The 15,898-nt window shown below is 41.3% G+C and overlaps 1 protein-coding gene across 1 annotated transcript in view; it reads left to right on the top strand.

Annotated features, from left to right (window-relative positions):
• The window catches only part of LOC147728762 (plasma kallikrein-like), a 507,358-nt gene that overhangs the window by 219,046 nt on the left and 272,414 nt on the right, over window positions 1–15,898 (top strand). Inside the window, exon 11 of the mRNA XM_086962552.1 lies at window positions 1,477–1,657. Within this exon, the coding sequence (XP_086818678.1) occupies window positions 1,477–1,657 (181 nt within the window). The remainder of the gene's footprint in view (window positions 1–1,476; window positions 1,658–15,898) is intronic.

The raw sequence follows: 15,898 nt of genomic DNA on the forward strand, positions 1-15,898 counted from the left end.
TTTTTGATATTGTATGGGATCAAGAAAGTCGTATATGTTATATTAGTGTGGTAATACTGGGTGGCACTTGCAATGTTAGGAGCAACTTGATAGATGTTCCATTTTTATGGATTGTGTGATTTGACGTCCAAAAGTTAGATGACACCTGTTTGATAGCTTTTCCTATTTGAGTGATGTTAATGAAAATGTTAGGACTGAGTACGTGTGTGGAGGGTAATGAATTCAAAGAGAATGTAGTGAGTTGTGATATATATCAATGAGCATGTTGGTGTGAATAGGTTGTCATTATTGTAGAGCCTTAGGTTTTGGGTTAGGGGTGTCAGAGTGCAGAGAGGAAGAATAAGTTAATGCGTGCGAGGTAATGTTGTACTTACTAGTTTCTACTCCTGGAATCTCAACTCCTCCAGGAATTCCCATATGGAGTATGGACAATACCTTCTCCTTCCAGGGAATAAGGTTGAGGGGCCTGAGAGAACCACAAATATGTGCCAGGGCCTCTTGGTGTGCCCTGGAAAAGAAGGAAGGACATTTAGTCTGCAGGTCATTCCACTGCTTGTGGATGTCATACTGTGAGCATTTGGTGTTGAAGACAGTATTCACAATAGCCATGATTCTGTCCAAAAGTTCCCTTCTCTGGCTCATGGTTGTTTTCTGAATGAGTGCTCCAAACAACTGTAGCTCAACCCTAATTATCTTCTCTAACATGACAGTTAACTCATTTTCAGAGAATCTCGATTGTCTTCTTCCTTTTTGTTGAAGGGAAATATGACATAGGTTTGCTGCTTGTAGTTGGTGTGCTGTGAGTGATAAATATTTGTTGTGCCTTGATGAGTGTCTTTTGTAGTGTGAGCTGAAGACGTTGTTGGAAATATTTGCATCAGGTGTGTGTTGATGGATGCTTCTGCTGTTGGAAATGGTTGGTGAGATTGATAGGCTGGTAGAGATTAGTTAATGTTAGGTTACAAATCAGAGTATTAAAGTGGTGAGGTTGTGATCTATGAAATGAGCTATCAGGCATTTGCAGAATTACAATAAGAAAGATTAAGACAGGCAGGCCTGAAGCTGAGAGGAGGCTATGTTCAGAAATAGAAGGCATCTGGAAAAAAAAAGGATTAATCAAACTGAGGTAAATCAAGGGGAATTTTTCATTAAGGGCTTTAAGAGTGTTGTGGGAAAAGCTTTTCTGAGATAATGGACTCCGCTGCACCAGTGTTGATGAAGTTGAATCCATCGACGTTGGACGGGCGACTGAGGGTGGACCATCTTCAGATGTCCATCACCCATATTTAAGGTTTGACCTGTCAAATAGATCAGTCTCTCTGTGTTGAGGAAAATCAGTACATGCTCCAAACTCTAAATCAGGCTTAATTTGTTCAGTGATATTTGTAATATGAAAACGTAACTGTATTGATGAATTAACCCAGCAATTATTGTATCAAAGCTTCATTGGAAGTAAAATTACTTCTCTCTTTTTAGGCTGTGGTATGCCAAAGGAATTTAGCAAAAGGGTTGTTGGAGGGACTGACTCTTCTGTTGGTGAATGGCCCTGGCAAGTTAGCTTACACATTAAACGGATCGGCCGTGTCCAGAAACATGCATGTGGAGGATCAATTATTGCCAATAAGTGGATTGTCACAGCTGCACATTGTTTTGATATGTGAGTATAGCTTCTGTTTTGTGAGATCTATTTTTACATGCAGCACCTCATCACAGTCATTGACCTTTTTCCCCACTCAATGAGTGATAAGTGATTGATGAGCCAGTAGATGATGAGGTCATCAGAGCCTAGCATCTCTAGGAGTGGGAGGACTTTTCCTGTCTCGAGATCTTCTGGGAAGATGCCTTGAGTGAGGGAGTCATTGACACTGGTGGTGAGGACTGAGAGGGCTTTCATAGAGAGAGCTTTAATGAAGGATGAGGGTAGGACATCATCTACTGGCTTCAAGAGAGTTGCAGGGACGTTACACCTTCCAGTAAATGTAGTCCTTAGTAAATAGTTGGGAAAAGGTGCTTTCAGTCATGTATGGTGAGATGTCGGACTTCACCTAGGATTTGTACATGTACACACAGACTAAATTGCACACACACACCCTCTCATCACTGTTTAGAAGTTCCTCATTGTTTTTGCTTATTTTACAAAGTATTTATTTTAGGTACCGTTAACAATACACAGTGCTCACCCATTCCACTGCCTTTTAAGCCACCTCATGACCTGCTTCTCAGATAATGGACGTTAACAAGATATGCCAGTGTAATTGTTGAGAAATCTGAAATTCACCCCCCCCCAATCTCACAGACCAAGCTTCGCCCATGGGGAGTTGAGCATATTGGTGAGACCACCGCGCTTTGGGAAGGATGACTATTATGTGATGTTACAGGAAGCGGTGGGCATAAGAGATGAAGCAGGCTTGAATCTTATGCTTCATATCATGAAATATGAACATACAGTTTAAGACAGACGAAAATGTATCTCTATATTTTTTACTGCTTGATCTCTTCCAGTTTGAAAATATACATAGACTTTAAGTGGCTGGACTGACCTCTGCCAAAAACGCAAATATAGTTTTATGTCACGATTTAAATTAGTTTTGCTAATTTGTAAGCAGCAATTCCATTCAAAAGGTTTTTGAGGCCCAATGGTGCCTAGGTCCATGATTATTAAATCATCAGCATACGTTAGAATTGACAATAGGGACATTCAAAGCATTGAAAGGGATATGTGTTGGTTTAAGTAGGTGGGATGTCACATATGCCTCATATAAATGAAATATGGATGGTTCCAAAATACAACCTTACTTAAGTCACTTTGATGTCCCTATTTTTTATGTCAATGGGCCTGAAGAGTTTGCTTTTACCATACCACATGCATCATGATACAAAGCTCAAATCCAAAGTGGTAATGACGGACCCAAACACGGGGAGATTAGTTTAGCCAATACAATACCTTTTCACTCAGTCGAAGGTTGCACTGAAGTCCATAAAACAACAGTAGAGCCTTTTGCAAGAGTCATTTTAGCTAACAATTTTAGTGCCATTAGATTGTCCAATGTTGATGGGCCTTGTCTAAAGTCACTTTGAGCGTTGGGTATGAATGATATGGTTAGTTTTGACCTAATCTGGTAATCTTATTTGGAGAGCTTTTGCAAAGAAGTTACCTTCTGCATCAAGTTAACTGCTAAACGATCATTGCTAGGAACATCTTGTTCCCCTTTATTGTGAATTGGTATTAGGAAGCTTCCACGTGAAAAAGTGAGAATCCTCCTTTATTTGACAACAGCATGAAATAAAGGTAATAATACCATAGCCCAAAAAAAGGGATTGAATGCAAGAACTATGATAGGAATGCCACATGTTTCCACTGCACTGGAACTCTGCTTCAATGATTAGCATTTTATAATTGAAACATTCCAATGTACTGTCCAATTGCCAGAGGAAGATAGGGGCTGAGATTGAGGCAAGTTTCTATGTGATTGTGCAAGGCTTTCATGCTAATACTACAATCAGGGTCTCTTCTTTAGCCTCTTAAATGTTAACTCATTTGAGCCCAGAATTGGCTATCATCTTTTCTCTTTACCACGTTCTATATTGCACTGAGTCTAAGTTGCTTCTTATACATTTTTGGCTTCCTGCAAATGTTTCTTTTGTGCTTTTGACTGGTACTTAAATACTCGTGTTCAATAATGTCTTCCTACAATCTGTATCAGATCAATATTGATGTTGAGTGGCTGGTGGTGAGGTTATACAGACCCTGGGCAAAAACACTTCCATTTTACATGCTCACGTTTAAAGTTGCCATCTTTTTAGACTATGACTTTTAACACACATTTGCTCGCACTGCCTCAAGAGATAATATACTCAGAAATGGTTTGCTTAGAATTGTGAACCACAATTAAGGACCATAAAAATGAATAGGAATTGCAGACACAATATGTGAGTACCAAATAGGTACTCGCAAATTGCGCATGCAATTTGAAGGGTGCCAAAAGGACACCCTGATGCACCCCTGAAATTGCCATGTGACCACATGTTGCACACACACATACCTGCCCTAACGTGAAACTTTGAAAAATGTTTTCTCAAATTAACATCAACTTTAAATTGATGATAATTAGCAATCCCTAATTGTGAAATCGCAATTTAAAATTGCATCATGAATTGCATTTAGGGAATCGCAATTTGCGATTCCTTAAATGCATTCGCAATTTAGGTAATCGCAAATTTTGCAATTCCCTAAATTGCAAATGTGCATTTGGGTTGCTGCATCCAAAATGCAAAAATACCAGTCGCAAAGGGGCAGATTCTGAGAATCTGCCCCTTTGCGACCGATATTTAGAATGGGGCAAATCTCGCCAAATATTCAGCTAGGCCAAATCTCACCCATCGTCAAGAAGACTTCCGCTGACTCTAACGACCTTAACTACCTACGGCCCATCTCTAACCTACCTTTCCTCTTAAAAGACCTGGAAAAATGTGTCCTGACCCAGTTAGCCTAGACATATTCCAATCTGGATTCAGAAAAGGATGCAGTACTGAAACGACCATGCTCAATATTACAGATGACATCTATCGCTCCTTAGACAAAGGGACATCCTCTCTACTAATCCTCCTTGACCTCTCGGCTGCCCATCATCCCACCCTTCTTAACACCCTCGAAGTTCGCTTCGGTATCGAGGGCACCGTACTCAAATGGATCTCCTCATTCCTTCAAAATAGATCCCAACAAATTAAGCTCAGCCACTGCCTCTCCAAGCCCCAACCTGTCTCACTTGGTGTTCCGCAAGGCTCCATCCTCTCCCCTACCTTATTTAACCAATTCATGGAACCTCTCACCCTCATCCATAAACAAGCTAAAATATGCTACCACCTCTATGCGGATGACACCCAGCTATACTACAGGATTAAATCTCACAATGACATCCTTCACCTCAACGAGACCCTGATTAAAATCCAAGCCTGGTTCCATCTTAATCATCTCAAACTAAACCCCCAAAACACTGAAATCATCCCTTTCACTCCTAAAAGCAACTCGCTCCCCATTCACCTCTGGGTCAAGGATATTACAGCTCTCAACTGCCCCCTCTCCCCCTCGAATACTGTCAAATCCCTAGGCATCAGCATTTATCATAACATGAATCTCATACCCCACATCAAAAATGCCGCCAAGGGTTCCCTCTTCACCCTCCACCACCTCAAAAAACTCAAACCTTTCATACCAGCAGACGAATTTAAAACTGTTGTCGAATTGCTTGTCCTTTCCCGTATTGACTATGGTAACGCCACACTCGCTGGCACCCCTAAAGCCCACCTAGCACCGCTCAAATCTGTCCTCAACCTTGCCGCCAGTAAAAAATCGCCGACTGTAAAAAATTCGACCACATCTCTCCGGTCCTAAAAAACCTCAATTGGCTCCCAATAGAAGGTAGATCCACCTACAAGATTGCATGTATCACGCACAAAGCACTTCATCTAAGCACTCCCTATTACCTGGCTGAGAAACTGCAAAAAGCTGGATGCTCCAGATACCTGAGGAGCACCAACTCCCTTTTCCTAATCCCTCCCAGACTCAAGCGCAAAAAAAAACAATCTTGTGCTTTTTCTGGGAACGCCCCCACAATCTGGAACTCTCTCCCCAAAGATCTTCGATGCAACCCCTCCTACCCTCTCTTCAAAAAAAGACTGAAAATACTCATTCACAACAAATATTGGGGAACCTAACCGCACTGATGTCTGACTCTCTACACTCCTTGCTCCCTGATTCTCGCCTCCTCCTCAACCCCTTCCCCGCCTCTCATTCTGCCTCTCCCCTTTTCTTCTCTCCCTTCTCCCTCTGAACTTCGACACCCCTACCCCCTATTGATCTCCATCACCCTTAAACACCCAGCACATTCTATTACCCTATTTTATGTAACTCATGTTTTAATGCACATTGTTTTACTTTATTGTAATGGTTTACCTATCTTGTAAAGCGCTCTGATACCCCCGGTTTCAGTAGCGCTGTATAAAACCTTGGAAATAAATAAATAAATACATAAATAAATAAACAAATGATGAATTTGCCCCTTAGTACACTGCGCAAAATTTTGTTGTTGGTGTTGTTCATTTGGTGACAGCTCTGGGTGGATGGAATCAACAATGACAACAGAATCAGGACTCAGGCACAGACTCAGGTACAGAACAATTGGGTGCAGCTAATCATATAAACAACACTATGCCTCTGTTTAGACAGAGAAGCACCTGTTCTACACAAAGGTTGGCTGCCAGATGACACACGCCTGCAGGTAAATTGGGAGTTAGACAACTCTAAGGCATTCTGGCAGACCCACGCACCCTATGCTTTTTAGCATTGGCAGTGCTAGGCAGGAGTGAAATTATATGTATTCATTTAATCTAATGCAAAGGCACAATGGTTGAATTACTTATTCTGTTTACTATTCTTGTAATGCTGGTAAGATTATTTTACTCCATTATATTAATCATTGCAGCACACACATTTTAAACAAGAGAACAATTGCTTTAAAAAATGTTTGAAATGCCAATTTGTGTACTTACTGTGTCTCCCTTTGGGCATGCCGGAGTTATTAACAAAAAAAGTAAAATCTGTTTCCACAATTTCCTTGGGGGAATCATGGTTGTCATGTTCTGAGGTTGCAGACACCATCCGGTGCCACCTCGCCGCCAAGACCTGGATCACCCTGCTCTTCCAGGTCAGGCAATCTGCGTCACTGACCCAATTCAAGAAGGACCTCAAAGTCTGGCTTTTCAAATGATTCTCCACACCCAGAAGGACCAGCAGCACCATCAGCGCCATGAGACCCTCACAGCCGAGTAGTCGCGCTTTACAAACCCCTGATTAATTGATCAGTTTAGGGGTCCAGATGGCACACTGTGAGCTATTCAGTAATGAACATGTTCTGTTGGAATGTGTGGACTCAGTCCCACATAGATTTGGAGATTAACAGGTAGATTCATCAAGCTAAATTGCGCTCGCAAAGGGCCAGATTCTGAGAATCTGGCCCTTTGCGAGTGCAATTTTTGCATTTGGGATTCATCATCCCAAATGCAAAAATTGCTATTTGCGAAATCGCATATTTACGAGGAATTGGATTTAAGGAATCTCTATTAGAGATTCCTTAAATGCAATTCATTAACCAATTTGAAATAACGAATTCGCAATATTTGGTCGCTATTTACCACGAAGTCTGACTTCGTGGTAAATTGCGAAAAAATAGAAAAAAGCACTTTAGTGCATTTTTCTCTGTTGCATGTGTGTGCGCAACACCTATATAAATTTGCATTTCAGGGGTGCTACAGGGTGTCCTTTGGACACCCCTGGCACCCTTGAAATCGCTATCTTATTTGCGATTAGCTAATTGGTAATGGCAAATAAGGAATACTCCCCATTCATTCCTATGGGCCTTTAGGCCCATAGGAATGAATGGGGAGTATTCCTTATTTGCCATTAGCAATTTGCTAATCGCAAATAAGGAATTTGTAGGAATCGCAATTAATTTTGCGATTTCTGCATGAATCCCGTTCTGCGAGTCTGTAATAGCGATTCCTTATGAATCGCTATTAAAGACTCGCAAAACGGGTCTTTGATGAATCTACCTGTATGTTGCCTAAACTCACAGTCTTACTGAGAAAGTAGGTACTGTATGACATGGCATCACCAACGTTCTAGTTTAAGTACTTATTTAATGTGTCTCCTGAGTAGATTTCTTAAGTGTACATAAAGACCCCACATACCAATTAACTGGAGACATCCATGGTGTTAGGCATTACTTTTCCTCAGCTAAATAGGGAACCTTTATTTTTGCTTGTAGGTTGACCTCACTATAGTTACCATCTCTGAATTCCATTAATTAAAATGGCTAACGCAGCACCAGTAAATATACTGGGAATATGCCACATTAGTTTGTATGCGTTTACAACACATGCCATTACAATGCGGTCGTTACAATGGCTGCGTTGTAACATCACATACTGTTACAACGCAAGTTAGAACAACGACTTGCTGTAAGAGGGTGCTAGATTTTGGAATAGTATAATTTACTATTCCAACTCCAGTCTGTGCAGCAATAGGGAGGGTGTTGGATTTTAAATCCAAAACCTTCTGCCCCCTACAGAAAATTGTTGTTTCGACTTTCATTGTAATGGTATGCGATGTAACAACCTGGTTCTTCTAATTACCGCATTGTAATGGCATGGGTTGTATCGCATGCATGGTAAATGATGGTAAACGATCTCCTGCTACAAGCGATGCATCACCTCCTCAGCACGGTGCACTGTCCCCAAGCACCAACGACCTGCATTGCAGTGAGGAACCGACCCATCATCTGCTTTTCAACACCTCATCCAGCCTAGACCACATATCATCCTTTATTTTTAACCCATTAAAGATACTTTGTCCTGGTCAAATACAACCATTGATTTCTAAAAACGACAACTTTATTTAGCCTTTGAAAACTCACATCTTCATTTGTATATGTTGGATTTTTGTCATTTGTGTCTTGTTTTAATCACATAAATATTGGCTATGTTTCTAAACTGGAGCAGAGTTATTTTGTAGCGTTTTCACAGTGCTACTGTGTATGGGTACACATACTTTAGACATTGCCTCTGAGATAAGCCTAACTGTTCTTCCCAATGTACCAAGTGGGTGAGTACAGGTTATTCTGAGGGTGTAATTTCGTTATCCTGAGTAGAGTGAGGGTCCCTACTTGGACAGGGTTCAAACCACTGCAAACTAGAGGTCCCATTTCTAACAGTACAATACTCTCAATTCAATCAGTGAAACGTAATATTCAGAGGACCTTTAAAGTGATGGTCGTGCTTTTGTGTAACAAGTCTCTCACTATGCGTGGCCAAATAAATGGAGTTTATAAACTTTAATTCCTAATTTAAGATATTCCTCTTTAGCTGAAAACAATGACTTAGTCAACCCCCCAACTCAGAAACGAACGTGTGATGCTACATGTCATGGGACCACTCCAGTAGGTGAACTCTCTGGACTGAATTTCATCTGAGCCAATATTAGGAAAACGTCTTATGGATTCAAAGATGTTTTACTCTTTGCCCCAATCTAATTTTTAGTAGAGTGGTGTGAATGGAGTTTGAGCTGCTACATCTGAAAGAAGTGCTTTTTGGAGACAAAACTGCACTATTGATAAATTCCCCTTAATTTGGATTAGCGATCAGTACTTATATTGTATGTCTGCACACAAGTGATCACCTGCACCCTAGTCACTGGGCTTTTTATTCAAGGTGTCTGTCTCACAGAATCACTTATTAAAATGCTATTTGTCAAATTGTCTTTAGAGGGCCCCAAATATCCTCAGGTGGCAATGCGATAGAGATCTTTGTTTCCAAGGCACCCTACCCAAGGATGGGGTGAATGTAATCCAGTTAGTGTAAATGCCTAGAGTGGGAACAATTTGGTTGTATGTTGTATGTTTTTTGCACTGGATCGTCTTGTAGTATATTCAGTAGGCCCTTTCCTTTGTTGGCATCCTTTAACCTAGGCAGGCTACATGGCAGTAATCATTTGCAGGTGAAAAGTCCAGGAATGTAAACTGTGTCCATAATGACAAGAAATTAAGTGGGTGCCCAATGTTCTGAAAGCTCAGATTAAGATGGTTATTACAGTTACAATGAGAGGCAACACCCAGTCAGAATGAGCTATTTTGTATAAGAATTGCACCCTATTATGTAAATATGTGCCTTAAAAAAAGAAACAACATAAATCACTTTTAGAACTGTCAGCCTTAGGGTGTTCTTCGCCCACATATGTTGACTCATGTTGTCTATTTTTGCTGACTTTATTTTTTGGCTTTAGGACTCTATGCACATCGCCACTGCTAATCAATGCTTGTGCTCACTCCCCTAAAACATGGTTAAAGTGACTTATAACCAATTGGCATCTCAAATGTACTTATATGTCCTTCATAGAGTAATAAACCATATCCACAGGGCATGTAAATTACATGCTACCAGTGGGCCTGCTGCACCTTTTGTGCCACCCACCTAACTTGGAGGGGAAATCATGTCCCAGGCTTGACATTGCATCTTGAATGCAGTTTCAAACTGCCATGTCCAACGGGCATTTACACATCTTGTGAAGCCCTAATATCTCCATTTACTACATATAAGTCCCCCATAAGGTAGGCCCTATGTGGCTCATATGTAGCCAATAGGGCAGGGCACTGTGTAATCACAAAATTGGACATGTACTTCTAAGTTTTAAATGTCTTGGTAGTGAAAAACTCCCACACTTGTTTTTACTACTGTGAGGCCTATTTCTCCCACTGCAATTTCCAAATAGGAAGAATAACTAGTTCATGTTTGGTGTCTCTGGAACTGGAATTTAAAATCCTAACTTATGGTGGAGTCTGATTTTATATTACAATTTTGAAAATAGCACTTTTAGAAAGTTAGCATTTTCTTGCCCTTAGCCCTTTTGTGCTGTAACCTGTCTTTGGTCACAAGACTGTGAGTAACTGACAGATTTTGGGAATTCCTCCCAGACAGTCACACAATAGAGAGATTAGGTGTGCATGGATGGGCCCTACACTGACAGGATGGGGCGGGCAGAGCTGAGCACGGCCCCACTTACAACTGAATAGCCTGTGTTAGGCCTTCACACAAAGGGCCTAACACCCTGCATTGTCACTTCAGCCAGCTTGAAGGCAGGGCAGGGGATTCATGGAATTCCATGCACTTCAGAGCCACGTTCTAGAAGCATCTTCCACCTTCCAGAACCAGGACACCAGGTTATAAAAGAAGAACCTCAGACACCAACTCTTCAGTACACTTCTGGACCGTAGGCTACTTTGCCATGAAGAAGGCCTGCTGTGCTGCTAGAAGGACTGCAACTCTGCTGGAGGGCTACTCTATAGAAACTTCTGCCCTGCTGTGCTGATCTGCTGCCCTCTTGCCTGACAAAGAAGAACTGGACCTGCAATTCATTTTGAATCAAGGACCCCAGAGTGCCTCAAAAGGCTAGTCTGCTGGCCACCTAATATGAGCCTTAGGGACATAAGAGGCTCCCAAACAGCTCCTAGACCCATCTGCCACGAGTTCCTGACCCCTAAGTGGTGCCTCCAAGGTCTGGGACCGTTGGGGTGGCTCCCAGGCTCTTTAAATCAAGCTATTGGGTTGTTCGTGAAGTGAACTCAAACGGGCCAGTTTGCAATGTAACTGCACTGTTCGCACCTAAAATCAGACTGTCTCTTTGCAGAGCAAGCATCAATTGCCCACGGAGGTCCGCCAACGCGAACCTTCAGCCAACCCATTTGCAAAGCCTGTCACGCTCTTCGAGCCACACCGCTCACTGCCAGCGATGCTCTCCTTGCTCCCTGCGGCCCTCTCTAACGTGAACAGGGCTCTTGGCACAAATCTTGAGACAGTAGACCTTCAGCAGGACTAATCTGAGACTGTATCTGATCTGCACTCCATCGTGATTGGCCTGAACTTTTGACTTTGACCGGTCCAGCACAACCAGGTATCCCCAGTTGGCGCTTTATGCTTTTAGGTGCTATTTTACAGTTTCTAATTTAAAAAATCATAACTCTGGTTCTACTGATTGGATTTGTGTCACTTTCATCTTTTATTTATTTAATTAAATTTGCTGTAATTTTCTAACCTAGTACAGGATCTTTTTGTTTGGTGTTTTCACTGTTTTACTGTTTGAAGTGTTGCACACATCTATACTAATATAATAAAGAGAGAGCCGAAATCTTTGAGGCGGGTAATCTAAGGAACCACAGCACCAATCATAACACCCAATACAGCGTTGGAAAAGGCAGTTGCAGCAGACGGACATAGGCTATGCAGATACCCACCATATACATTTAAAAGGTAAAAGAACCATGCCAGCAAAGTAGTCCCTCGTGGGCGTGTCTGCGTTATGCTGTGGGCGTGTCCTGGGGCGTGACAAACGCTGGGGGCGTGTGGTACGTTCCGCCCTTCATGCCATGTCTCATATCGTGTGCTGTGGGCGTGTGCTGGGGGCGTGGGCGGGGCGCGGGATTACGGAAAAAAGAGCAAACGTTGTGCCCAATATTTCATTGTTTTTTCTTCCCAGGTTCTGTACATTCCAGCTCCGGGTGTGCTTGCCCCGCGCTCCCAGTGATGTGCACCTGCTTTACTGTATGGAGGTCAGGCATGGCGCTATTCCCAAGGGCAAGAAGGAGCGCAAACAGGGGCCATTGTGCAGGAAATGTAATCTCGCCTTAACTTCCGGTGACTCCTGAAGCGCACACTGGAGATTTTCCACTTCTGTTGCGCACAGGCCTCGCGCCATGCACATCCGGACACAAGGCCCGCCTCCACGGAAATAGCAAGAAAGGGACTATCCCTCCCCCGGGAATATGTGATGATATTCCGCAAACCAACATCCCGCATACCATCACTCCGCAATTTTTATAACGCGGGACTATTACTCCGCACAGACATCATTTCTAAAACTTTTACAACGCATATGACTTTATCACGCATGCCATTATAACGCAAATGCATGTGTGGTAAAGTCATATACATTGTAAAAGTACATTATTAAAACATCAAATATATGTTTGTATATATGTATATATATATATATATATATATATATATATATATATATATATATATATATATATATATATATATATATATATATATATATATATTTTTTTTTTTGTTCTCCCAATCCTGACGACGGCGAACAATCAGGCACAGACTCCGTGATATGATGGCAAAAAATCTTTTAATAATCTAAGCTTTAGGCAAGACGCGTTTCAACAGCGAACCGCCTTGGCCCCTACGTCCTGAACACACAAATGAGCTCATCTAAATACACACTGCTCCATAGGTACGTTTCCATAGACATAGCAGTTTCCTAACACCAGCATGACTGTGCAGAAATTGACAAACAAATATTTTTCTATAAACACTAAAATAAATAAGTGACAAGTCAAGTCAAGTCAGAAACACTTTATTCGATTGTTTTAAAATCATAAAAGTATGCTACAGAACCATTTTCAATCATACAGACACATTTTTAAAACAAGTTAAAAAGTTAAAATTGCTATACACATGAAAAATTCATTTAAAAATCATCTTTACAAACATATTTACAGTAATCAAAATGTTATAGTCCCTTGACAGTGTTCAGAATATAAATATAGTGCAAACTAGAATGTCTAGTACAAAAATGCTAGCCGCCTGGGGGTAAAGTGGAAAACGTGCAGTTCATGAGTTCATATTTGACACATTTCATGGTTACATAAACAATGGCCAGTTATTCAATACAAGCAGTTAAATTACATTGATTATCTGACTTTAATCTTGCTTGCTTTGACCGGATTGACATAGTCAGAAAATTGGCTACCCCATACATTACTACTGAAGTTTCCATGAGTTGTAGGTACAATAAGGCTGGTTTAACCTGCACAAAACCTCTCAGAATTGGTTTAATATATCTTTCCCTCCCATTCTTATAAAAGGGACAGAAAAACAAAAAATGTAGTATATCCTGATCTGAGAAGTAGTCACATTTGCAGGGAGCATTTTCGTGAGGCTTACACCATTTTTCAAATTCACCTAGCAAAAAATGTGCTTGATTAAAACGAAATTTAGTGAGGACCCACCTATGAAAAGGTTTATTTACTATCGTTAAGTAGGATTGAATAGATAATGAAGCAATCAACATATAGTGGGCCCTAACAGTTGGTTTTAAAATTTCGCTAGCCTCTCTCTCTGATTCATTTTTCTCTATAAAGTTTTTCTTTACCCAGTCAATGTCCTCTCTCATAATGCTCTCGGGGTTTGTATACAACTCCGGTCGGCCTAAATATTCTACTGTAATTTTAATGTATTTTAGCCACCCGATCTTAGCCACGTTTTCCCTCCCCATACAGTCCCTAATAATCACATGGTTTAAAATTAAAGCTGGATTAAGCCATATCCTAATCCATGACAGTAATGGGGCCAGAGTCAAAGAGTCTTCAATGTACCCTATCCCCAGTTCCATATGTACGGGAAAGGCTGGGGTGGATTTTGGGAGGCCCAGTAGGGATCGCAAAAATACGTTTTCTTCTCTTTGTATATGGGCCAGATTTTTATAACCCCATATCATGGCCCCATACCTCGCAATGGACAGTGTTTTAGCTTTATAAATTGCTAGAATAGCCTCAGGTGGTTTACCACCCAACCTTTTAGCAAAGCCTAGGATGGCGGCAGCCGATCTTTTTACTGCCGCAGCTTTACTTTTGATTTGTGGAGCCCATGTCCCATTCTCATCGAACACCACACCTAGGTAGGTAAAAACTTTTACTTTAGATAACACTGAACCATTACAGGTGAGGGTTTTCATACCATTTTTGCGACTACCTACTACCATAACGTGGGATTTCTCAATATTAACTGCTAGATCCAAGCTTTGCATAAAAGCCCCAAAAGAATTTAAAAGGCGTTGTAAACCATTAGGGGTTCTTGCCAGCAATACCGTATCATCGGCATATAATAAAACCGGCATTAAGGAGTCACCCATACGTGGTACATCAATGGAGGCCGTTTCCAGGGTCTTTCCCAGTGAATTAATATAAAGTGAGAAGAGCATTGGTGCCAAAATGCACCCTTGGCGCACCCCCCTTCCTGATTTAAAAAAGGCAGTGCAATTTCCCTCTTGTGACATGCGTATCGTTGCCCTCAAATCACTATGAAGTCGTGCCAGGAAATTCACCAGTGCTTGGTCTAACCCCAGTTCCAAGAGTATTGTCCACAGCTTTGACCTATTAACTAGGTCAAAAGCTGTGGACAAATCCATAAAAGCCAAATACATCATACCCTTTGACGCTACAGTGTATTTGCCCAGGGTAAGGAGTAAATTTAGGCACTGATCCTCAGTGCCTCTCCCGGCTCGAAAGCCATACTGGGCTTCACACAGGATGTCATTATTTGTCGCCCAAGTTGAGATTCTTTCCAAAATAACTTTATCCAAAATTTTAAAAGAAGAATCTAACAGAGAAATGGGTCTATAGCATCTAGGGTCTCCCCTTTGGCCCTTCTTAAAAATGGGAATTATAACAGACTGTGACCATGTAGTTGGCGCTTTTTTCCTTTCCAAACTAATCACATTGAAGACATTGGTGAGAACCACTGCCCACATGCCCGAATTTGATTTAAACATATCGGCTGGTACGCCGTCTGGGCAAGGGGCCTTCTTTCCTGCCGTGTCCTCAATTGCCTTCTGCACCTCTTCAATGGTGAAACTGGCCAAAACCTCTTCAGTTTGGAACAGTTTTTGATCTAGGGGGTCTACAGCAATGTTACTACCATAGATATTTTGGAAATGCTCTAACCAATCTCGTTCCGCAATATTCACTTCTAACGGTGCATTTTCAATCCCGTTAAATAGGCGGGTATTAACGATTTTCCAAAATTTGGCACTGTCCTTCAGGGTGGCTTTTTCATATAGATCTTCCCATGCCCTTCTTTTAATTTCGTTTTTCCTTCTTAAGATGTTTGCCTTATACTTTTGCCTTTTGCTGGCCACTTCCTGTTTATCACGTGGAATCTTATTTAGAGCTTTATATAATTCACTATGGGATTTGGAGCATTCTTTGTCAAACCATCCCATAACCCTTTTCTCTATCTTTTTCGTGGTACTTTTTAGGTCGTTCGATACTTGACAACAAATTGTTTCAAAGGACTGGACTATATTCCCTTCAAACCTAGTAGGGTCCATACAGATGTTAATTTCTTTACCCATCTTTAGGTTAAGAGAGTAGAGAAAGTCCTCGGGATGATCTTGCTCCATTTGACCCGTCTCCCCTGGTCCTTAGCAATCAATTCTGTAGATCCTACTGTATTCAGTTCAATGTTGTCTCCTTTTGTAAATAAAAACAAATTATTATTA

Source organism: Lissotriton vulgaris, chromosome 3_1 (genome assembly GCF_964263255.1).
Source record: "Lissotriton vulgaris chromosome 3_1, aLisVul1.2, whole genome shotgun sequence".
NCBI classification, from domain to species: domain Eukaryota; kingdom Metazoa; phylum Chordata; class Amphibia; order Caudata; family Salamandridae; genus Lissotriton; species Lissotriton vulgaris.